The sequence below is a fragment of the Tachypleus tridentatus genome, chromosome 10, assembly GCF_004210375.1.
Source record: "Tachypleus tridentatus isolate NWPU-2018 chromosome 10, ASM421037v1, whole genome shotgun sequence".
Classification (NCBI taxonomy): Eukaryota; Metazoa; Arthropoda; class Merostomata; order Xiphosura; family Limulidae; genus Tachypleus; species Tachypleus tridentatus.
The window spans coordinates 23068263-23092118 of NC_134834.1; the positions used below are offsets into that span (position 1 = coordinate 23068263).

General features: G+C 35.6%; 2 protein-coding genes across 2 annotated transcripts in view; one reads left to right on the forward strand and one right to left on the reverse strand.

Annotated features, from left to right (window-relative positions):
* The window catches only part of LOC143228880 (cubilin-like), a 50202-nt gene extending 41021 nt beyond the window's left edge, over positions 1–9181 (forward strand). The window contains exons 10-16 of the mRNA XM_076460304.1: positions 119–253; positions 1152–1394; positions 1570–1692; positions 3110–3355; positions 5374–5508; positions 6055–6291; positions 8226–9181. Of these exons, the coding sequence (XP_076316419.1) occupies positions 119–253; positions 1152–1394; positions 1570–1692; positions 3110–3355; positions 5374–5508; positions 6055–6291; positions 8226–8329 (1223 nt within the window). The 3' untranslated portion in view covers positions 8330–9181. The remainder of the gene's footprint in view (positions 1–118; positions 254–1151; positions 1395–1569; positions 1693–3109; positions 3356–5373; positions 5509–6054; positions 6292–8225) is intronic.
* Positions 9182–9278: 97 nt separating this feature from the next.
* The window catches only part of LOC143228310 (O-acyltransferase like protein-like), a 412295-nt gene continuing 397717 nt past the window's right edge, over positions 9279–23856 (reverse strand). Inside the window, exons 11-15 of the mRNA XM_076459583.1 lie at positions 19723–19845; positions 17854–17974; positions 17387–17573; positions 10932–11074; positions 9279–10251 (exon numbers count right to left, since the gene is read on the reverse strand). Of these exons, the coding sequence (XP_076315698.1) occupies positions 10054–10251; positions 10932–11074; positions 17387–17573; positions 17854–17974; positions 19723–19845 (772 nt within the window). The 3' untranslated portion in view covers positions 9279–10053. The remainder of the gene's footprint in view (positions 10252–10931; positions 11075–17386; positions 17574–17853; positions 17975–19722; positions 19846–23856) is intronic.

Genomic DNA, 23856 nt, shown 5'->3' on the forward strand with positions numbered 1-23856 from the left:
TTTTGTGACATTAATATTTTACTGAGTTCTCTGGATTTTTTCTATTGGTAGATTGATGTATTCCTTGACTTCCAGTTAAGTTTTGAACATTGTGTTATTACTTCTTCCTGTTTTTCAGGAACTTATGAATACAACTTAGGATCCAGAGACGTGATGGTTCTCTATTTTGTTACCGACAACCTAGGTTCTGGTAAAGGGTTTCATCTCGACATTTACCAAGTTCCTAATTCTTGTACGATCTCCCCTTCTTATGGTGAGTTGAAACTCTATAGCGCTATACATCTTTCGAAATTTGAGATACAAGTATAACCATTTAGCAACTGCCTTGTTGGAAACGTCTTTGTTTGGGTTATATATTGTACACAAATTCTAATACTAATAATATATCAGAAATAAAATAAATCTTTGTTCCTCTGCTTATAATATAGGCCCCGGCATGGCCAGGTGGGTTGAGGCCTGCGACTCGTAATCTGAGGGTCGCGGGTTCGCATCCCCGTCGCACCAAACATGCTCGCCATTTCAGCCGTGGGAGCGTTATAATGTGGTTGTTAATCCCACTATTCGTTGGTAAAAGAGTAGCCCAAGAGTTGGCGGTGGGTGGTGATGACTAGCTGCCTTCCCTCTAGTCTTACACTCCAAAATTAGGAACGGCTAGCGCAGATAGCCCTCGTGTAGCTTTGCGAGTAGTGGGATTGACCGTCACATTGTAATGCCACGACGGCTCAAAGGGGGAGCATATAGGGTGTGACAGGGATTCGAACCTGCGACCCTCGGATTACGAATCAAGTGCCTTAACCACTTGGTCATGCCGGGCCGTATGAAAGAGAGAAACATGTCCGAAATCCTGGTATAACAAGCTTTTAGATTAAATCAAATGTATGGGCTACTTATATTGTTAGGATAATTCGTTATTGTTGGTTTTCAGAGAAGGTAATATTTTCTGAGTGTGTTTTTGTAATTTTTTAATATACCAGTTATAGCCCTTGTATTTACTTCAACGTAACGATGTAGGTAAAATATAAACTCACAGGTTTCCAGCTATAAACTAGATAAAACTAACTCGAGTTCGCCACCAATAATAATATTCACAGGTTGATCGTTGTATCCTTTTCCAAAACAGTCCTAACGAATTCCATTAAATTTAAACTTAGTTCAGTGTAACCAGTTGATTACGGAAGAAAAAGACGTTATCCAGTCACCCAATTATCCCCAGGAATATTCACCTGGTGTCAGGTGTGAGTACGAGATTAGGAGATTTACCGAGTCCACGTGTCACGTTCAGCTGGAGTTCTTAGACTTCGATGTGGAAGCGAAACTGGACTGTAATGCCGATTTTCTGGAGATTCAGCCATCAAAGGAACGGCTGTGTGGCCACCAACAGCAGCCAACTAGAGGCGAGTAAACATTTTGAACGAGCAATGTTTTCAGTAATAATATTATTAATATTCTTAATAATAATATTGTTAATATTATTGATATTACTATTGTTAACATTGGTATTGTTAATATTATTATTAATATTATTAATACTGTGTTTTATTTTAGTGATATTATATTATATATATTTAGTTATTCCATTTCCCACGGGGTCGGAAAGTTTGCGCCTCGTTTTCAGCTCCAACAGGTATACCAACAGAAGAGGTTTTAACATCCGGGTAACTCAGCTGCAGGGGTCCTGTTACAAACCTGCTGGTAGGTGTTTATCTCAGTATTCATAAGGTATTGTCAAGTATTACGCTGTAGTAATTGTCATTCGTAAGACTATTACTGTTCATTTGCAATCTGAAAAGACTTAAGGTTATACTCGTATTGTGGCCAGAACACTTTATCATTATAACGCACGTGATCTTCAACAGAAAAAAGTCTGTCTTAAAACTGTTATCATTCGTTCTTCTTTAATCTAGATCTTTCTGTGTATTTTAAGTTTTGCAAATGTGCTGACATGTTGAACATTGTTATATTTTTGAAGTTTTATAAAAACAACAACAGAAACTAGTTTAGCTCTTCTAAAGTGTATTTCCTTTCGTTTCATGATTTTTTCCATCAGTCAATATCTATAAAAAGAGAAATGACTGCCGGTCATAAAGCCCGGCATGGTGAGGTTCGAGTTTCAGATATTAGTCCACAGAGACGACTTAGGGACGGATAGCGGAAATAGCCCTCGTGTAGCTTTAGAAGAGATTACTATAGAACTTGTTCCAGATTTACTATAGAAACAAGACAAACTGCCGGTCATATTCAAATTAATTAATTAATTTATTTATTTATTAAGTTACAGCAGCCAAATTTCACTTTTTTTCTCCTATAATTCTTCCTATTTTGATTGTCCGTTCCAAATTGAATTGCATTTTTCCATCTATATAAAATCCTGTTAATTAACGAGCTCCCAGGACCAAATCAGGCTTAACCGTATGCGTGTGTCCTCACAACATTGTGAGGTCAAATAGGAAAACTTGGAAGACTTCTGTAAAAGAATACATTAAAAGTTAACGCATGTCCGTATTTCTGAATTAATACAAAAATTCTTTGTTAAAACAAACTGAAGATGTTATTTTATCTGTACGTAAGAGGACGTCTCTTCCATGGAAGAAGCACAGATGTGGGTGTAATCACATGATAATATGTAACATGTTTACATTCTTTAGTTAACTCGATGTTACTCATGATAGCTTTTAGTTCCCAGAAGTTAAAATCCCCTTTATTTTTCTTATGTCTATTTACGAGCAACAAAGTTGTAAATGCACATTGGAGGGTTCATATTTGGTAGGCTTTCATTTCCCGTCATTTTTGACAGGCTTTTCTATCAGTAAATTGTAAAATACGAGGCTGGAAAGTATATAATACTGCGTAAGCATACCTCTAAGCTTTTCTATCTAAGTTTCACCATATAGTTAAGTGTATATTTATACAGAATATGTAAAGTAGACCTTTCTTTTGAACGATGGTTGAAAGTTACACTTTTATGCAAATGACATAGAAAGTGCAGTGGCACACAGACGTTGATTTTACTACTGTTACTTAGTAAGGGTAACTTATTAGCTGATTTGTAGCAAATCACGTTAAAGTTTTCAATCAGTTATGAAGATAACAAAATAGCGAATATTTTCAGTGAATACGATAACGTGTGCTACGCTACGAGTCGTTGCCGGCGTTATGCAGAGCAACAATTATCCTGGGCCTTACAATCCAAACACAAACTGCTATTACAAAATATTTCGACACAGCGACGCCATCTGTCGGTTGGAAGTACATTTCTCGAGGTTTGACGTGGGTTACGTGAGAGACAGAGGCTGTGACGAAGATTACCTAGAAATTCACGGATCGAGATATTGTGGACAACTGGATGGACAGACAGGTCATTGTCTTGTTTACTGATTCTAAGCTTTACCTTATGGTGACGACCTTAGTTCAGAAGTGCTAAACTTTGTTTGCTGCTATTGAATATAAGCTGTAGATCTTGAGTTTTGTATTCTAATGCTATTCGTTTTTACTATAAAATCGCCAGGATTTTGTCCTTCTTTGCTAAGATAATTTTCGTTACATCAGTATAAGGGACCGTCTTTTATATGTGAAATAAACTCAATATGCCTTCTCACAGACTTTGCTCGAAATGATTATAGTTTCAACCTACAAAACACAATGGTCTCTATTGTATCCGGCCCAGCATGGCTAGGTGGTTAGGGCACTCTACTCGCAATCTGAGGGTCGCGGGTTCGAATCTCCATCACACCAAACATGCTCGTCTTTTCAGCCATTGGGACGTTATAATGTGACGACCAATAGCACTATTCGTCGGTAAAGAGTAGCCCAACAGTTGGTGGTAGGTGTTGATGACTACCTGCCATCCCCATAGTCTATTACTGCTAAATTAGGAACGACTAGCGCAGGTAGTCCTCGTGCAGCTTTGCGTAAAGTTCAAACACAAACAAACTGTTGTGTCTATTTCGTTGTATTGGTAACCGAGGTTATAAATTTAGGTTATTTATATGTGACTGAGATGATAATAATCTGACTGGAAAATACAGTTGTTATTTCTAGGTTTAGGATATATAAAAACAGCAACAACTAATTTAGTATGTATCGGTGTTATTGTCGTGAATCTATGTCCTAATTAAAGCTAAACATATTTATAGTTTCTTAACAAACTGTGTCTGTTTATCGCGGGCACGGCATGGCCAAGCGTGTTAAGGCGTTCGACTCTTAATCCGAGGATCGCGGGTTCGAATCCCGGTTGCGCCAAACATGCTCACTCTTTCAGCCGCGGAGGCGTTTTAACGTCACGGCCAATCCCACTATTAGGCGGTAAAAGAGTAGCCCAAGAGTTAGCGGTGGGTGGTGATGACTAGCTGCCTTCCCTCTAGTCTTACACTGCTAAATTACGGACGGCTAGCGCAGATAGCCCTCGAGTAGCTTTGCGCGAAATTCAAAAACAAAGCTCTTTGTCTTCAGTAAATATTGTTGAGGTAGATGTTTTTAATTTTTTCCCCAACTTTCAGGTTTACTACAAATGGTTAATTGTAATTTTAAATAGGATATCTAAAAAGTTAAACCACTATGTAAGATTTCAATTGTTTTTCTTTTCAACAAATATTTTAATATATGTGATATCAGTCGTTTTAATTGTGGCTTTGATTGATTGATTGTTTTGAATTAAACACAAAGATACAAAATACGCTATCAGTGCTTTGTCCTCTACAGGTATCTAACTCTTGTTGCGAATAATAGCAATCTGCAGACATACTACTGTGCCATTGGGCGTGGGAAGGGGTGATTTTCATATCATACATTTAGTTTAATGTACTGTTAAGTTCGGAATTTGATTTTATTTGCGGTATAATACTGTTGAAATTTGAAGCTAATATGCTAATAATGATTGTAAAATTTTGAAAATTCAATTTAAAAATGTGAAATACTTGTTTTTGTATCCATATTTTAAAATAAGTAGGAAAAGGGGACCTGTCACGGCCAGGTGGTTAAGGCGCTTTACTTTCAATCTGCAGGTCGCGGATTCGAATCACCATTACATGCTTGCTCTTTCAGCCGTGAGGGCTTTATAATATTCCGGTCAAGCCCACTATTCGTTGATAGAAGAGTAGCCCAAGAGTTAGCGGTGGTTGGTGATGACTAGCTGCCTTCCCTCTGGTCTTACACTGATAAATTAGGGACGGCTAGAGAAGGTAGCCCTTGTGTAGCTTTGCGCGAAAAATTCAAACAAAGTAGAAAACTATATTTGTATATGTTTACAAATCTGTATTTTTTTTTATTCAAAGTTTGTAACATTAAATATAAGACGCTTAGTGTAGATCGAGACAACTTCTTAATGTGATATGTGTTGTCTTAAAAACGTTTTTTTCGTTTCGTAATTATTTACAGTTCATGTTCCTTTTCCGAAAACGGAAAACGAGATAGATTTCCATTTCAAAACGGACGAATCTGAGCAGAAGACAGGTTTCCGGATAGAGGTCAAACAGGTAATCCAAGGATGTGAAGAAGATATTTCTTTGAAAGGTCAGTATACTTGAAAAACAGCAACAAGAAAAAAATACAGGTCAAACACTTCTATAATAAAATATTGTCCACTCAACTTAAGTTTATGATATTAAAGAGGTAGATCAGATGTCAAAGAGCAAAAACCATTAAAAAAAAACCCGTATGACATTGATACAGAAATATTGGATTAATAAAATAAGGGATTTCTCTTAAGGATTCCTTAAATAAATATAAAAGTGAAAAATTAAAAGCTTTTAATAATTGATAACTTTCACCCAAATTTATAAAGTAAATCAGCAGCCGTTTGTATGTTATTCTTGAAATAAATCGCTTTATGAATTCATTAGGCTTAAGAAGTGAAAAAAATGGATATTTGTGAGTGTACACGTATAAATGTCATTTTCCTCAATCTGTCTCCTAGGATGGCTTTTCAGAAGTGGCACTTCAAACATTTTTATGTAGTGCTAATGAATGAATAAATAAAACGTTGTGTACAATTCAGGTTGTTAATATAATCTGTTTTTATTCTCTTTAGTGTCTAAGTTGTTGGTTATGTTTTTTCAGGTTGCGATGCCACCTTCTCAACAGAAACGTTCCATATTCTCAGCCCACTCTACAGGAACAAGGCCTACCCTTCTAACATAGATTGCCAATATACAGTGAAGAAGACTAAGTTTGACGTGTGTGCTATCGAAATTAAATACAACACTTTTCATCTGGAAGATTCGGAAGATTGCACGAACGATTATTTACTGATTGATGATCTGAAAGTCTGTGGGAAGATTCCCAATAATTCAGTTCGTGAGTTACATCGATTTATACTATTTCATATTAAATGTATTCTAGTTAGTTCCACTGCCTTATACGTTATTCATGTTTTGTCAAGAAATACAACATAAAGCTCCAAATGTCAGTTACGTAGCTTAAATGTAGCAGATGATTTTACAGGATATGGGATAAGTTGTTAGGCAAAATTATGGAGTAAATAACATAAGCAGAAAGTTTTTTAATAATTCGTTTTGTTTTGTTTTTGAATTTCGCGCAAAGCTACACGAAGGTTATCTGCGCTAGTCGTCCCTAATTGTGCAGTGTAAGACTAGAGAAAAGGCAGCTAGTCATCACCATCCACCGCCAACTCTTGTGCTACTCTTTTACCAATGAATAGTTGGTGTGATTTGGCTTAAATTTCGCGCAAAGCTACACGAGGACTATCTGCGCTAGCCGTCCCTAATTGTGCAGTGTAAGACTAGAGAAAAGGCAGCTAGTCATCACTATCCACCGCCAACTCTTGTGCTACTCTTTTACTAATGAATAGTTGGTGTTTGTTTGTTTTTTTTTTTTAATTTCGCACAAAGCTACTCGACGGCTATGTGTGCTAGCCGTCCCTAATTGTGCAGTGTAAGACTAGAGAAAAGGCAGCTAATCATCACCACCCACCGCCAACTCTTGGGCTACTCTTTTACCAACTAACTGTGTGATTGACAGTCATATTATAACGCTCCCGCGGCTGGAAGGGCGAGCATATTTGGTGTGACGGGGATTCGAACCCGCGACCCTCGAATTACGAGTCGAGTGCCTTAATTTTAAATACTAGTTGAATACATGATAACATGCATAGTAATCTAGGGCAAATTTAGAATTTATTATTAAATAATAAGAAGGCTAACTTAATACAATTACTCCTTAGTAGCTGGATAAATGATTATAAATAATAAATAGAAATTATTCCTTAGTAGCTGGATAAATGATTATAAATAATAAATAGACACATCTGAATTAAAACTTTTGCTAATTTTTAAGCTTAGAAATAACTGATTATTTTTAGACACAGTCCATTGTAAAATATTGCACAAATTAAACTAGAAAAAAAGTTTAATTTAACCATATTCTTTATTATCTCTTATCTAAGTTATTATTTGCTTTTCTCGCGTCTTGTGGAACCACACTCGTTCAGGATTCTCTTGGTAATGAATACAAAATTTAGTTTTAAAAGCTGTTTATCGTTTAGGGTTCTCTTGGTAATGAATACAAAGTTTACTTTAAAAAGTTGTTTGTTGTGATAATTTGTTTGTGAATCAGTTATCCACATTGTCATTGCAGGTAGTTTTATTTTATATCAGTTCCCTGTGGTTTTTTAAAACTCTCATATTATTACATACTTCATCGCTTCATAAGTCTATTTTATGACTAGTAGAACAGCATTAATTATATATGTAAAAACAGCTGGTATGGATAGAGAAAGCACCATGTAGAGGAGCTAACAACGTTTCGACCTTTTTCGGTCATCGTCAGGTTCATAATTTATTCTCAAAAGTGGGATTCGAACCCACTCCTCCGTTTGGAGGCCAGAATACACAAACCTGTTACAATAACACCATGAGTCTGGCGCCGTATACCACTCGGCCATCTTGACGATGACCGAAGATGGTCGTAACGTTGTTCGCTCCTCTACATACAAAATGTTCTCAACCCATACCAGCCGTTTTTATATATATAATTTTCTCTACAAGAGGGTTTTCTCGTCATCACGACAACAGCGTTAAGATAGTGCACTGGGTGTTTTAAACCAGTCGCAATTAGAGACTCTGGCTTTAAATAAGCTATCTTACAACAAAATCACCGTATCGAAGCATACTTTCTCAGTGGAACCTTGCATGGATCCAACCGTGATACTTTGTCTTGCATTATGGAAGGGTGAGATGATGCTATAACTTAATATTTTCTTTTTTTTTTAGGTACTTACCAGTTTCCGGCGGATGAGTTAATTATACAACTGCACACGGACACGTACGTAAATGAAAAAGGATTTTTTTTATCGGCAAAACAAATAACCTGTTAATTACTGTTTTCATGAATGCTTTCTCCTTATCTGCGTCAAGTTGCTTCAAACTAAAACCACACTATTATTAATTTTAATATTGGACAATGGAACTTGATTTAGTACATAAAAATCAGCTACTAATAAATTTAATATTGAACAATAGAACTTAATTCAATACATAAAAAACAGCTATTATTGATGTGATTATTGAACAATGGAACTTGATTCAATACATAAAAATCATGTTATGAATTCTCATATTGAACAATAGAACTTGCTTGATTCAGTATATAAAAAGCAACTATCTTTAATTTTAATATTGAGCAATGGAACTTGGTTCCGTTCATAAAACTAACTATTATTAATTTTAATATTAAACAATACAACTTAATTCAATACATAAAAACCACACTGTGTTATTAATATTCATTTTTAACAATAGAGTTTGATTCAGTATATGAAAAACCAGGTGTTAAATCAAACAATTGACCAATGCAATATTTATCTTCTTTCTAGTTTTATAAAATATAAACTGTTTTATAGATGAAAAGCACTTTCTATTTTTGTTTAAAAATTTCACAGAACTTCTGTATCCTTTTCAGTCCTTCTTATTATTAACGTTTCTCTATCGATATCGCTCAAGGCAAACTGCAGTGTTTAATAATTTATAATAACTATACTCAGTAAAAACTGAGTCGTGGTATGTCTTCCTTGTTATATTCAAAAGTGTATTGTTGCAGTAGATTGTATGAGAGTCCTAAAACGTGGTCACACATACGTTATATTATTGTATGCCTCGAAGTGGAATCCGTGGTTTCATGTAAAACATTTCAACAAAGAACATTTGTAATAAATTGTCAGTTAAAATTATCACTGAGTCTTTTGTTATGCATAAGATCATGACGAACTTTTTGTTGGTTAAGAAGTCACGTGACATGCAACTTTCAAATTATAGTTGTCTAAAATGTAACTGTATATTCTGGTCAATGATACATTAGGTAAAACTCTGGTAAATACACACTGCTGGCCAAAATTTTAAGGCCAATGAACATAAAGAACAAAATGCAGTTTGTGTTGTTAGGCTTAACCACTTATTGGAGTAGAGCTTCGAAAGATGAAAATAAGAAAAGGGAAAATAAAAATAAACTTTTTTGACATTTAATAGGGAAAATGTGAACACTATGAAATTAGCCTAAATACAAGCTGGTCAAAAGTTTAAAATCGTACTCTAAACAAAGGTTTTTATTTTTATTTTCCCTTTTCTTATTTTCATCTTTCGAAGCTCTACTCAAATAAGTGGTTGAGTCTAACAACGCAAAATGCATATTTTTCTTTATGTTCATTGGCCTTAAGATTTCAGCCAGTAGTGTACCTGCAGTTCGGATACGTTACCTAAATGTTAATCCTGTTTTACATAGAGGTATATCGGAGGTATATACTTTGTTGTATTAGTCACCCGCTGGTACAGTGGTAAGTCTACGGAATTACAACGCTGATATAAGGGATTCGTTTCCCCTCGGTGGACAGGGCAGATAGCCCGATATGGCTTTGCGATAAGAAAACACACAAACACTTTTTTATTGTTTGTTCAGCTGTTTACACAATATAAAAACGACCAACAAGGATTTCTATTTTGCTTCCCAGGAGACATTTTTTTTTTTTTTACAAAACTGTTTTATTAATAGGCAACCTTTAAAGTGCTGCTTTTGTTCAACTTTAAGACGAGTTGATAACAAATGAACTTAGATTCTTTCCTTCACGACATGAACCATCTCATTACCATCTTCTCTATCGTCAAGATGTGTCGCAGCAGCAGACGTTCGTATCTTATGAGAAGCCAAATATTTCTTCATGACTGCTAAACATGGCGATTCCACGAACAACACGCAAACAACAGAAATAAGGTATGATGTGCTTATATGCCCGAAATGTACGTAAGCCTGGAATTAAATAATAAGAGATGTTAATGTAAAAACCAAGGATACGTTTTATAATAATCAAAATAAACTACAACAAACTTATCACATCTGTAGTTTAAGAATGTTGTGAAATGATATTTTAAACATTCAATTCTGTGTGAAATTTAACGGTAATAGTTTTATTCACACAATCTGTTGTCTATAATAATATTTCTGAATCTTGTTTTGTTTTTTGAATTTCACACAAAGTCACTAGAGGGCTATCTGTTCTAGCCGTCCCTAATTTAGCAGTGTAAGACTAGAGGGAAGGCAGCTAGTCATCACCACCCACCGCCAACTCTGGGGCTACACTTTTTACCAACGAATAGTGGGATCAACCGTCACATTATAACGCCCCCACCGCTGAAAGGGTGAGCATGTGTGGTGTGATGAGGATTCGAACCCGCAACCCTCAGATGGCAAGTCGACTGCTTTAACCACTTGGCCATTTCTGAATCTGTTCAAAATTATGTTATTATTTAATTATTAAAACATTTTAGCAAACAGATGAAGCCTTTCCATTTGTTTAGCTATTTTCTGCACCAACCAAAATTGCTCGTATATTAACTTCCATGATAAATTTCAAATGGCAATGATGATAGGTAGCAATACTATAATAAACATACTGAGTGAAAACAACAGCAGTGAAATGTGGTACTTACAACTGTAATGGGCTTTGAGTCAATGGTGTAACTCATGTAACCATTGTATACGGTAATGACTACATGGTGGATGAGATACAACATGTAGGTGATGCGGTCTAAGGATAAAAATGGTTTCCACGATAAGAAACTGTTGATCATGCCTATAGAAATATATTAAAAAAAATCAACAAACAATATTGGTTTTGTGTAGAACAAATGTGAGATAGAACACTGAGAAACATTACGATTTCGTAATCCTATAAAAAATGTAGCTATCAAGAAATGAAATAGTAAAGGTAAAGCGATTGTGAAGTCAATATGAAACTGTTACAATTCTAATTTACAGCTCCAACATTATATAGCTAATGTTCACATTTTTGTTAGGGTATACATTCAGATATTGTTGACCTACTTTAAGTTGTTTTTGTGCAACGCGGGAACATATACATGTGACCCCTTGTGTAAAGTTCTTATCCAGGGTTGTGGACCTGTTGCAGAACCAACCATATAAGGCGCCATCTTGCTGTATTACCCGTAAAAAAAGGTTTATATCTTTTTGTTTGTTTGTTTGTTTGTTTGTTTTGATTATCGAGCAAAGCTACTCGAGGGCTATCTGCGCTAGCCGTCCATGATTCAGCAGTGTAAGACTAGAGAAAAGGCAGCTAATCATCACCACCCACCGCAAACTCTACGGTGGGGCTACTCTTTTACTAACGAATAGTAGCATTTAACGTAACATTATAACGCCCCCACGGCTGAAAGGGCGAGCATGTTTGGTGCGACCGGGAGACGAACCCGCAACCTTCAGATTACGAGTCGAACGCCTTAACTTACCTGGTCATGCCGGGCCACTATATCTTTTGATGATCGACTGTTTGGGTAGTAGAATTGGGGGTCATTCAAGTGCTATTCTTTGATGGTGAAAGAATTGTCCAGTTTGGCTGCGTAAAAATCTTTTATAGTCTTTTATAACTTCAGTTTAACGTGCACAAATAGAAATAAACTGTATGTAGTGAGAAGGTGTCTTTCTTATGTCCACTGTTAGAAGATTAGCGAGAAATTCAGTCTATTGTTATTGTACTATACACATTAAGTTCTCTAGTTACCATTGAATATTCATATCTTCAAGCTAAGAACTTGTAACCATAACTCCGTTCTGTCTCTTCCGTATAATTATCCATTTATTATGATCACAAATTCAAATGTTATCCAATAGACAAAAATTATTTTGTTTATTGGTACACCATATCCTGCATCCTGTGTGTCTTTGTTTTGCCTACTTTTTCAGTACATAGATAAATCGAACTTCCACACGTTTACAGCTAACTTACATTGCTTTTCTTGTCTTTGTCAGATGTAGTTACAATTACTTTAAAAACATAACTCGAATTATAAGTCTTGGCCAAGCACTCACTGCTAGCAAATGTACGCATCAAGACGAGGGGCTTCAAATGTGAATGTAACCTGATTTTAGTTTGGAGGACAAGGAAACAGCCTCAGGTCAGAAGAGAAAATGTATAGTTAGGAACAGGACCTATACACGTACACTGGAATTGAGATAAACTTTGAAAATTGTGAAGACGTAAAGGAAACAGGCTGTAGCCATGAATTTACCAAACCCTCCATTATTTATTCTTCTACATCTGATTCTCATGATCTGAAATGCAATCCAGTTTAATTGGAGTCGTTAGTTCTTTTGACATCTTAACACAATTCAAGCATAGAGAAGATAATATAATTGGATTGTCTATATATATGGTTGACCCAGAAAGCACTGGGATCCGATAGAAAGATTTTTATATTTCTTTCTAGGTATCAGCCTCTTGTTCCTCATCACTACGTTGAAGCACTTGAAGCATCAATAACATATATTCGAGAGTCTATAAACTGCTACCAGATGACGTGATCAGCTTTGAAAAGGACCTGCAGCACAAGAACATTTTGAATTACCAGTTGATGTGTCACTCATGTGTGGGTCAACAGAGACTTCAGAGAACACCTGTGTTTCTTGAACAATGGAATGGTAGTGACTTCTTTCTCTTGTTGATATTAGATAAGCCAATGTTGCTGTAAGTGAAATAAGCAGAGAAAACGAGGTAAAACAAATAAATCCATCATCATTTAAAGGAAGCAGCAAAAACGAATTTAGACAGATTACAAAGATGTTTTAGGAAGTTAGTTGAGTGATGCTTGGATGACAGACGAATCTAAAAGTGCCTTCTAGATGGCCTAATATTAGATGCTTGAAGGTGAATGAGAACAAAAAATATTGATTGTGATACAGTAGGGTCTCAGCTACATGTCCGACTGAATGAAGAATAGAGCCATCTACTGAGTAGGGCCTTAAATAATATGATGAAGACCTTTCATGAATCTGATAACGTATGTTATGATTTGGACCATTTATCTGGAAAAGCATAAATGAACATAAATATGAAAGGCTATGAGGGTGTACTTATGTTATGGTTTGGACCATTTATCTGAAAAGCATAAATGAACATAAATATGAAAGACTATGAGGGTGTACTTGTATCTCAATTTTTAGAGGGTTTGTCAAATGAAACTGTGAACATTACTTAGTTATAATGGATATTTCATGTTTAGTAAAGTTGTGTCAGTAACATGAAGTTAAACCTTAGAGCAATGAAGGGAAAAAGTAAATGTTTCTATGATTCAGCCAGCTGCAGTACAAGTGATATATGCACATCAGGATCAGATAGCAGACCCAAACCAGTTTAACCATATACATCTAGTTGTAGACCAGCGTTAAGAAAAGGATCCATCTATGAGGCAATAATTCCAGAATCTTGTTCACATAACTGTATAGCATATACATTAAGCTGGATATTCTGTATAACATCTTGGACATGCACGGCAATGGAGACAGAAATGCGTCCAAGCTCAAAATCAGATCATAATGCAACATAACCCATCTTTCCTCCATGTCAGGCAACAGGGGAAGAGCTAGAGACAAACTGTAAAACAAGTTAAACTGCATAAAAAATCCTGACAAAACTTAAACTTTTTTCGAGTAACTAAAAAAAATCACATGCCAAGGATGAAAATGATTTCTGTATTTTTCGGTTGTCTGTTTGGAAGACTGGATCCCGGAAGTTGAGATGCACTATACATAACATCAAAGTTCTGAGCAAAGTGTTGGTGTTTGTTTCCAAAAGACGGGAAGTGTTGAGGAATGTCCAAAGTCAGAGTTTCAGAGATGCTATTCGTCACTGAAACCTTGTTGAAGGGCGCATTCTTGACACAAGTAGATGAATATTGTAAATCAGAATAATTTATAGTGTTGAACTGTGAAGAAAGCCTTAAACAGTGGACTTCGTATACTCCCTTAACTTATTAGACGTATACTTGGGTTGCAGGTGTGTCGCTAAAAACCTTAAAAAATAATATTTTTGCCATGGCACGTGTTGCAGTTGATCAAACTAACTATGGTGCACTCTGTAGATAGCATTCATCAGTTTCACTATTCAATGTGATGTTCTTATCAGTAACTACGTCACGAGGGTAGGTTTAAACTACCCTTACGTTTCCCACTTTATCGTAGAAAATAAACACCGTGGAGTTTGATGATGCACACATTGACCAAACAGCCTCATCATGAATTGAAGCCCATTGGTGCCATACCAGATCTATACGAGATGTTGTTTTCGTGCTGTTGGTCAACTTTCTAGTCTAAACATTGGTTACTTAAACAACTTACGAAGAGTAGTGACGCCATTTTAGCAAGATATTCGAAGAAGACAATTTGAGTCCTAATTTCTGTAAAATACATGAACAGCTAATGGCATAGCACAGTTTGGAGCTCACGCATAAAATCTAATAAATATGGAAGGACAAGAGGCTAATAGTATATGTTCTTATAGCAAAGCCACATCGGGCTATCTGCTGAGTCCAACCCTTGATTTTAGCGTTGTAAATCCGTATACTTACCGCTGTACTAGCGGGGGACAAAAAGATTGTGTTTTCCTATAGCAAAGCCACATCGGGCTATCTGCTGAGCCCACCGAGGGGAATTAAACCCCTGATTTTAGCGTTGTAAACCCGGATACATACCACTGTACTAGCGGGGGGCTGCAAAAAGCTAATAAAGAACAAAACATCATATTTTATATATAATAATATTGGTAATTCTACTTAAATCGAGCCCCGGCATGGCCAAGTGGGTTAAAGCGTTCGACTCGTAATCCGAGGATCGAGGGTTCGAATCCCCGTCGCACCAAACGTGCTCGCCCTTACAGCCGTGGGGGCGTTATAATGTTACGGTCAATCCCATTATTCGTTGGTAAAAGAGTAGCCCAGGAGTTAGCGGTGGGTGGTGATGACTAGCTGCCTTCCCTTTAGTCTTACATCGCTAAATTAGGGACGGCTAGCACAGATAGCCCTCGAGTAGCTTTGTGCGAAATTCAAAAATAAAACAAAACAAAACAATCTACTTAAATATAGCGCATTAACCAACCATTTTAGATTTCTTAAAAACACAACTGTTTCTAGTGACTCAGGTTCTCAATCCCTACATCCTTAATCCCTCTTATCTGGAAGATGCAGATCATTCTCATAATCCAACAACAATTATCCAATAGAAGGATGCTGATGAGAGTTGATCTATTCCTAAAAATAATGTCACGCACTATAATATTCAATGTCACTTCTCAGAATTGTTGTTACAACAGAATACAATTGTTTCGTTTCACTAATAAAGATAAGTCGATTGTGTGTTGAAAATAACTTGCAACCATGTCGCGGTTCCAGTTAACTAAGCTGGTTTATTATATCAATCGAGGTTGATGTGGTATCATACATGCTCTTACATATGTTTATAGTTTTATAATATTCACTAATACTGTTGTATAATATGTTTATATGATTCATAGTCCTTGGAAATCAAGTACATTGTGTTTCAATCAACTTACTTTGATGTATATAATTCCCTGTATTATATGGCTATTTATAATAATAACTACACAGTTTCATCTTTCAACAAATACACTGAAAAAGCACCGTCTTCAAATCTCTGAGTATATGTAGTCAAACATTTGAAGATGGTTATTTTTAAGTAAATTAAAGTTTATAAAATGTGTCACTGTTTGTTTGTTTTATAATTTCGCGCAAAGCTACTCGAGGGCTATCTGCGCTAGCCGTCCCTAATTTAGCAGTGTAAGACTAGAGGGAAGGCAGCTAGTCATCACCACCCACCGCCAATTCTTGGACTACTCTTACCAACGAATAGTGGGATTGACCGTAACATTATGACGCCCCAACGGCTGAAATGGCGAGCATGTTTGGTGCGACCGGGATTCGAAACCGTGACCCTCGGATTACGAGTCGAATGCCTTAACGCGCTTGGCCGTGTCGGACCTTAAAATGTGTCACAGAAATATGAATAATGATTGAAGTTGTTTCTTCAAAGTTGAGGTAAAAATGCATCTAAAAAAAATAATAAAAATCATTCAAATTCTCAGTGGAATTTAAAAAAACTTAAAACAATGTTAGTTAGTTCATCTAACACTACAAGATCATCTCAGTGTTGTCCATGTAATCCTATTTTATTATCTTAGTTTTACATGTTTCACTACGCAATGATGGCTCCGATTACTTTAGATTGCTTTTTATTTCTAAACGGTATTTTTACAGTTAAAATAAGGCTTAAAATACAATTTTAAATATTAAAGCCTAGTCTATCTTTATTTAAGGTTATCAATAAATTGCGAGTGAGCTTCATGTCATGTTCATATAAACATTGAAACTATCTTGCTATTACAGAGGAGCCAATTTAAACATTAAAACTACCCTGTTATTACAGAGGAGCCAATTTAAACATTAAAACTACCCTGTTATTACAGAGGAGCCAATTTAAACATTAAAACTACCATGTTTTTATAGAGGAGCCAATTTAAACATTAAAACTACCCTGTTATTACAGAGGAGCCAATTTAAACATTAAAACTACCATGTTTTTATAGAGGAGCCAATTTAAACATTAAAACTACCCTGTTATTACAGAGGAGCCAATTTAAACATTAAAACTACCCTGTTATTACAGAGGAGCCAATTTAAACATTAAAACTACCCTGTTATTACAGAGGAGCCAATTTAAGCATTAAAACTACCCTGTTATTACAGAGGAGCCAATTTAAACATTAAAACTACCCTGTTTTTATAGAGGAGCCAATTTAAACATTAAAACTACCCTGTTATTACAGAGGAGCCAATTTAAACATTAAAACTATCTTGTTATTACAGAGGAGCCAATTTAAGCATTAAAACTATCTTGTTATTACAGAAGAGTCAATATAAACATTAAAACTACCCTGCTATTACAGAGGAGCCAATTTAAACATTAAAACTATCTTGTTATTACAGAAGAGTCAATATAAACATTAAAACTATCCTATTATTACAGAGGAGTATGTCATAAAAAACACTGTCTTTTATTCCACAACTTATAATTAGCATACCTCCACGTCCAGTGACACACATCAAAATCACCCATGCTACACTGGCAGCCCATAAAGGTCGGTGTAAGCTGGCATACGTCACAGCTACTACTGTGCTGCCCTCTACACCATTGTTCCAACTATACATTCCATACATTACCGATAGGAAGAGAAAACTGCAAAACAGCCATCCAAAGACCACAGAAAACTAAAATGACAAAAGATATACTGTTGGAAGGTCTACCCGTAGCATCAGATTTTCATTTTAAAATGTTACTAATATTAAGAGAACAATAAACACTTTAACAACCCAGAGAGTATGAACTTAATATTCAGTGTGTGTTAAAACATTGTAACTTTGTAGTTACTTCTTATAAAAACTTATTCTGTCGACAAAAGGTTTGTGCATCCGAATAACATAATTAGGACTTTAGCTAAGACGTATAATGTAAGGATATGTTTGTATATAAACTTATAACATCAATTACCTTTGAAATACTTTCAAATTTCTTCTTTGCTATGGCATACCCGGCATATAATCCAACACAGTAACTTCCTAGATGGTGAATTGGGTTGTAGTAGCGAATCTCTGCCATTATGCCTAGTTTCCTAAGGTTAATACAGATAATATATATATATATATAGTCGTTCGATGAACCTATATCAAATAAGTTATACGGTTAATTGAAAAAAAAGTTTTATTATGTTAAATAAAATTGCCTAGTGGATTAATAATAAAAACCAAATAAAATGATAAAAAAGACAACTCAAAGTGTAATTATGGAGATGACCCCTTACGCCCCAGCTGTAAATGAGACTGTATTCTAGTGGTGTAAGTTCGTAGAATAAATTCCTATCAAAACTGCTGCTTTGTCCCTACAGGGACCATCAGAAAATTTCAGTCTAAGCTATAAATAACAATATAATCATTAAGTTGGTTGGTCTTGCTTGTTTTTATAACAAAGTCACATTAGAATATGCATTGTGCCCACCGAAGGGAATCTGACCCCGTGTTTTGGTGTGACCATTAACAGCTTCAAAATTGATCAACATTTTAATTCTGCGATGGAGCTTAGAATATCTTTAATATTGTTGTTTCTTTCATTTCGTATGTACGCTAACAGAGTAATGCCATTTGTTGATTTGTGGAACTCGTCAGTTTGAAATGTTTTTGAATTTCGCAAAAGCTACTCGAGGGCTATCTGTGCTATCCGGCCCTAATTTAGCAGTGTGAGACTAGAGAGAAGGCAGCTAGTCATCACCACCCACCACCAATTCCTGGGCTACTCTTTTACCAACGAATAATGGAATTGACCGTCACATTATAACGCCCCACGGCTGAAAGAGCGAGTATGTTTGGTGTGACCGGGATTCGAACTCGCTACCCTCAGATATCGAGCGTCCTAACCTTAATATTTTGTAAAGCGCTTCAAAACAATATTATCTATATCTACGGCACTGCAAATACAATTTTATCGACCTATAAATTCGTTAAGTTTTCTTTCAAAATATTCTTTAAAATTCATTATCAGTTTACAGTGCCTCGTTTTCAAATGTCTGCTGAGTTTCGATGGTGTCGTCACATTTTCAGATAGTACATTGATACGTATAACCTTCTGAGGTTCATTCTTCCTGTTGTCATCTATTTTAGTTAGGCCTAGCGCAACATACAAACTATCATATAATACCGTATCACTAGCAGCAGCAGTAATCATATAATCTGTTGTACTTACAATAAAATTCAATTCATTAGTCTTAGGTTTGGTTAAAAAAACTGGACAAAGATGTTTATTTGGACATATTAAGTCAGAGTCATTCTAAAGAAAATTCAATAGTTATATACAGCTTGAAAAACAAAACATAACTAAAGAAATAGAATAAAACGGAAATAATTTAAATGGTTTATTTGTTTGCTGGGCTAGGGTTAATTGTAGTTGATTTTCAAACATTCTCGAAAAATACAAACAACTTGGCTGATATCTAGTTTACAAGGAGCTGAAATCTAGACAACAGAAGGCTAAGTGTATTTCAAAAATATAAGATATAAAACACATGAAACACTGAATTATTTTTTATTTAATGAAATGGAAATTATCAAATAGGCTGAACATGTTTGTATCACAGACTTATCTCTTTTAGTAGTAGTGATAAGAATAATTATATATTTTTATAATTGAAATATTTTGTGTAATTAACTTATCAGAAGCCGAACGTCGCTGTAGTCAATTGAAAAGTCATTGTTTCAAAAATTTCGTTAAGCCTAATTTACAATGTCTTACATTTATACATTTTTTGCAACAGTAATATACAACATTTGTTACTTCACATTTAAGTCAGAGTAACTTATATTACCGTACCTTCTATTCATCATAGCGGGGAATAATGTCGGTGGTAGCTGGTAATACCACGTAAGCAGCGATGAACCCAAAACAGACGACATCAGAAGAAATAAAATAACCAACAATCCTACTTTAGGCTTCCTAATCAAAACAGGATTAAAGCCTTCGTGAAAACACGTCGTAATACTAAATGTGGCTGTTATAACATCAAACAAAGAAAGACCTCATAAAATCACATTGAGAAAAGTGAAGGTGAACTCTATATTTGTCTGAATCATTTCTTAATCCCTAAAGACCGAAACGTCTTTAGAAATATATTCTGTTCAATTCAAATTTCTTTGTGCTTTCTAATCCAACCATTAACAATGTTAAATTTAACTATGTTTTAATTACGTCTGATTTTGAACCTCATTGGACAAATCAAGAGGATTTGGCAAAAATAAATAACGAATAAAACTATAACCTAATCCTTATAACAGATACGTATTTGTACCAAAGTACGGAAGGTTCGAAGCATTTTGAAATCACTTAATCTGAGTTGTTTGTAACTTTAATGTACTTAATTTAGAACCATAACTTTAGCAGATGTTTAATTCAGTCTGGGCATAATGTAACAGTTCTTTATTTCTACCAATGAAAGACTGTAGTTTGGAAAAAGGAACTTGAAAGAGAAGAATTTTTAGGCTAATTCCATAATTATTTTAATAAACGCAAACTTTCAAGCTTTAGTACAATTTATTCGCTCGCTTCTTTACCGCACAAAAAATACAACAACTAAAAAAGAGGCAGATAAAAGCGGGAAAAGTTACGTCACACAAAAGTATTAATATGAAATATATGTTTAAATCTTCAGAACATATTGGGCTGGAACAACCTTCCTCTGGAAATTTTAAACTTTAATTAAACTTTTCAGCTGGTTTTCGACTTGAAAAGAACGTTACGTTTATTACAACAATGTAAAAACGCTATACAGGGTGGCCCGTAAGTCCCTACCCATCCATATATCTTATGTATCGAGTGTATCTGTGTGCTGTCCCTCATTCTCGCTGCATAATATTATGTGACGCCATTTTCTGTGAGACATTTTCCTCAACATAACAGGGGTTATTGTTCCAAATTCCGCGGTAACAGCTGCCTTTAACTCATCATTAGTATTATAACGTTGTTTAGACACAATATATGCATGGGTAGGGACTTACTGGCCACCCTGTATGACATGCAACAATTAACCATATAATAAACAGAAAGTACAACAGATGGCGCGCTATACGAATTTAGACACCATCAGTTTGAATTTAAGTATAAAGCTACCTGCCCTCCACGATCTAGTAAGATTAACCGAATCTATATTTCAAGCCTACAATTGAAAACACGTTACAGTAGCGACATTTCTAGATATTAAGCGATTCTGTTTGGCATGATTCTGTATAAATTATCACAGATTAATATTCCAACAATGTTCACACGCTGGATTTCTTGAAATAAGAGTTGCCAAAGTTAGAATTAATGACGTTTTCTCGGAACAATTTCATTTCAAAGCAGGTGTAACTCAAGAGCCAGCCATAGGTCGCTGCTTTACGTAATTTTTGTAACTGACATACCGTTCCACAAGCTAAATGGAACGCGTGCATCCCAATACGCTGACGACGTAACAATAGGGAACACGTCATGCCACTCAATAGCAGCGGCACATAAAGTACAGACGGTCCCTAATGCAGTCACTGGCTGGAGTGATTTGTGGTATTCTACTCAACCCACAAAAAACACGGGCCATAAACGTTTCATAGATGCTTAAAACGAAAAAAAAACCCCAAAAAAAACCCAAGTCCGGCTATATCCGCACAATACTGAAATAAACTTCACAAAACATGTTAAGTTCCTAGACGGTATCTTCAACTGAAACCTAGCATGGACAACACGTATTGGAAATGTCAGCCCTAGATTAAACCAAAGATTATGTTATCTTAGAAAAATCGGGGGGTTTCAAAAAGGGTGCTCCCCAGCCACTATTATACACATGTACAAAATGTACATACGACCGATTGCGGGATTTGTCAATATACTCCTGTGTAACATGCCCAGATAATTTATTCCAAGTACAACAAAACACAGCTCTAATAATAACATACAGATGATCAATATTCACTCCTCTTACCAACATCTCAAACTTTAAGAACACAATGAGAAACCTGTTAATAGTAATTCACTAATTCATGTGACTCTCCTGAACCCAATTAACACAACAGCCCCTCCATCGTGTTGGTATGTCAGTTGTAATAATTTCATCATTGCATTAGTGAGTTAACCCATATACAACTTTGTTTGCAGCTGAGGCACAACTCGGCGCCCGAATAGAGAAAGTGCGTTTTCTACGGGACACTCTAGTTTCTCCCCACATCAAATCTCTGTCCTGGGATACAATAATCCCAGGTGCCCTGAAGGACCATAAGTCCAAAACCGGGCGTTGATTTTTGTGATAGACGTCGGAGGTTGTTTCCGGTTTTTCTGCCACTGGTTGTTTGCCTACAGCTTGTTTGTTTGTTTTGAATTTCGCGCAAAGATACTCAAGGGCAGATAGCGCTAGACGTCCCTAATTTAGCAGCGTAAGACTAGAAGGAAGGTAGCTAATCCACTGCAAACTCTTGGGCTTCACCGTCACATTATGACGCCCCCACGGCTGAAAGGGCGAGCATGTTTGGTGCGACCGGGATACGAACCCGATACCCTCGGATTACGAGTCGAACGTCTTAACACGCTTGGCCATGCCGGGTCCTGCTTAAAGCTCCTATTAAAGCCACTATTAAAGATACTATTATTACAAATAACATTTCATTATTTTTATTTTTTCTTTACTTTGTCATAATATTTGTAGGTATGTATACATAAGCATATGTATGTATACTTTTATGTATGTATATATATATTTTGTGTGTGTGATTGTCTTGCGGGATCTACACATATAAGTTACCCAAACAATCACCATCACGAGCGGAGCGAAAAGAAACAATACTTCTGAGCGCTCCCGTTTATATCTGATCACGAGCTTTAGCTTGACGTCAGATAATTTTAAACCAAAACTACTGCGACGCCTCTGCTACCCACTACGAGTATCGAAACCCAGTTTATAGCAGTGTGAGCCCGCAGATATATCGCTGTACCACTGGGTAGTTCCGATTCGTCTGTTTAATAACACAAAGATATGATACATTGTGAGTGAATGTGCAATATTTACCGCGGAGAAAAAAAGTCCCGAACTTTGGCGTTCTAGGTCCATAAAATCACTGGTGACGAAAAGAAGGATCTATAGAATTATATATGTACACACAATTAATTCCCACATAAATTATTTATAAAATAATACATTGTTTATACATAGAATTATAGAATAATTATATATATATAATTATAGAATTATATATGTACACACAATTAATTCCTACATAAATTATTTATAAAATAATACATTGTTTATACATAGAATTATAGAATAATTATATATATATAATTATAGAATTATATATGTACACACAATTAATTCCTACATAAATTATTTATAAAATAATACATTTTTATACATAGAGTTATAGAATAATTATATATGTACACACAATTAATTCCTACCTAGATTATTTATAAAATAATACATTGTTTATACATACATAAAATTACATTAAGAATTTAAATATCCAGGAATTTAAACGTAAGTATAACGAGCTAACAGAACGAAAGCAAAGATAAAGTAAATACAATGAATGAATACAACACAATAAATATCATCAGAAGTGAAACGCGATTCCAATACATCAGAGTCATCTGAATTTCGCGCAAACCTACACGACGAATAACGACGATAACCGCCCCTAAGTTAGAAGTAATACAGCCAATCAACAACACCAGCTCTTGGGTTACTCTTTTACCAACGCATAGTGGGATTGACCGTAATATTATAATGCTCCCACGACTAAAAACAAAAAAGCGAGAATGTTCAGTGAAAAGGATTCGAACCCAGAGTTCAGAGTCAGGTGGGTTAAGGCGTTCGACTCGTAATCTGAGGGTCGCGGGTTCGAATTCCCGTCGCACCAAACATGCTCGCCCTTTCAGCCGTGGGGGCGTTATAATGTGACAGTCAATCCCGCTATTCGTTGGTAAAAG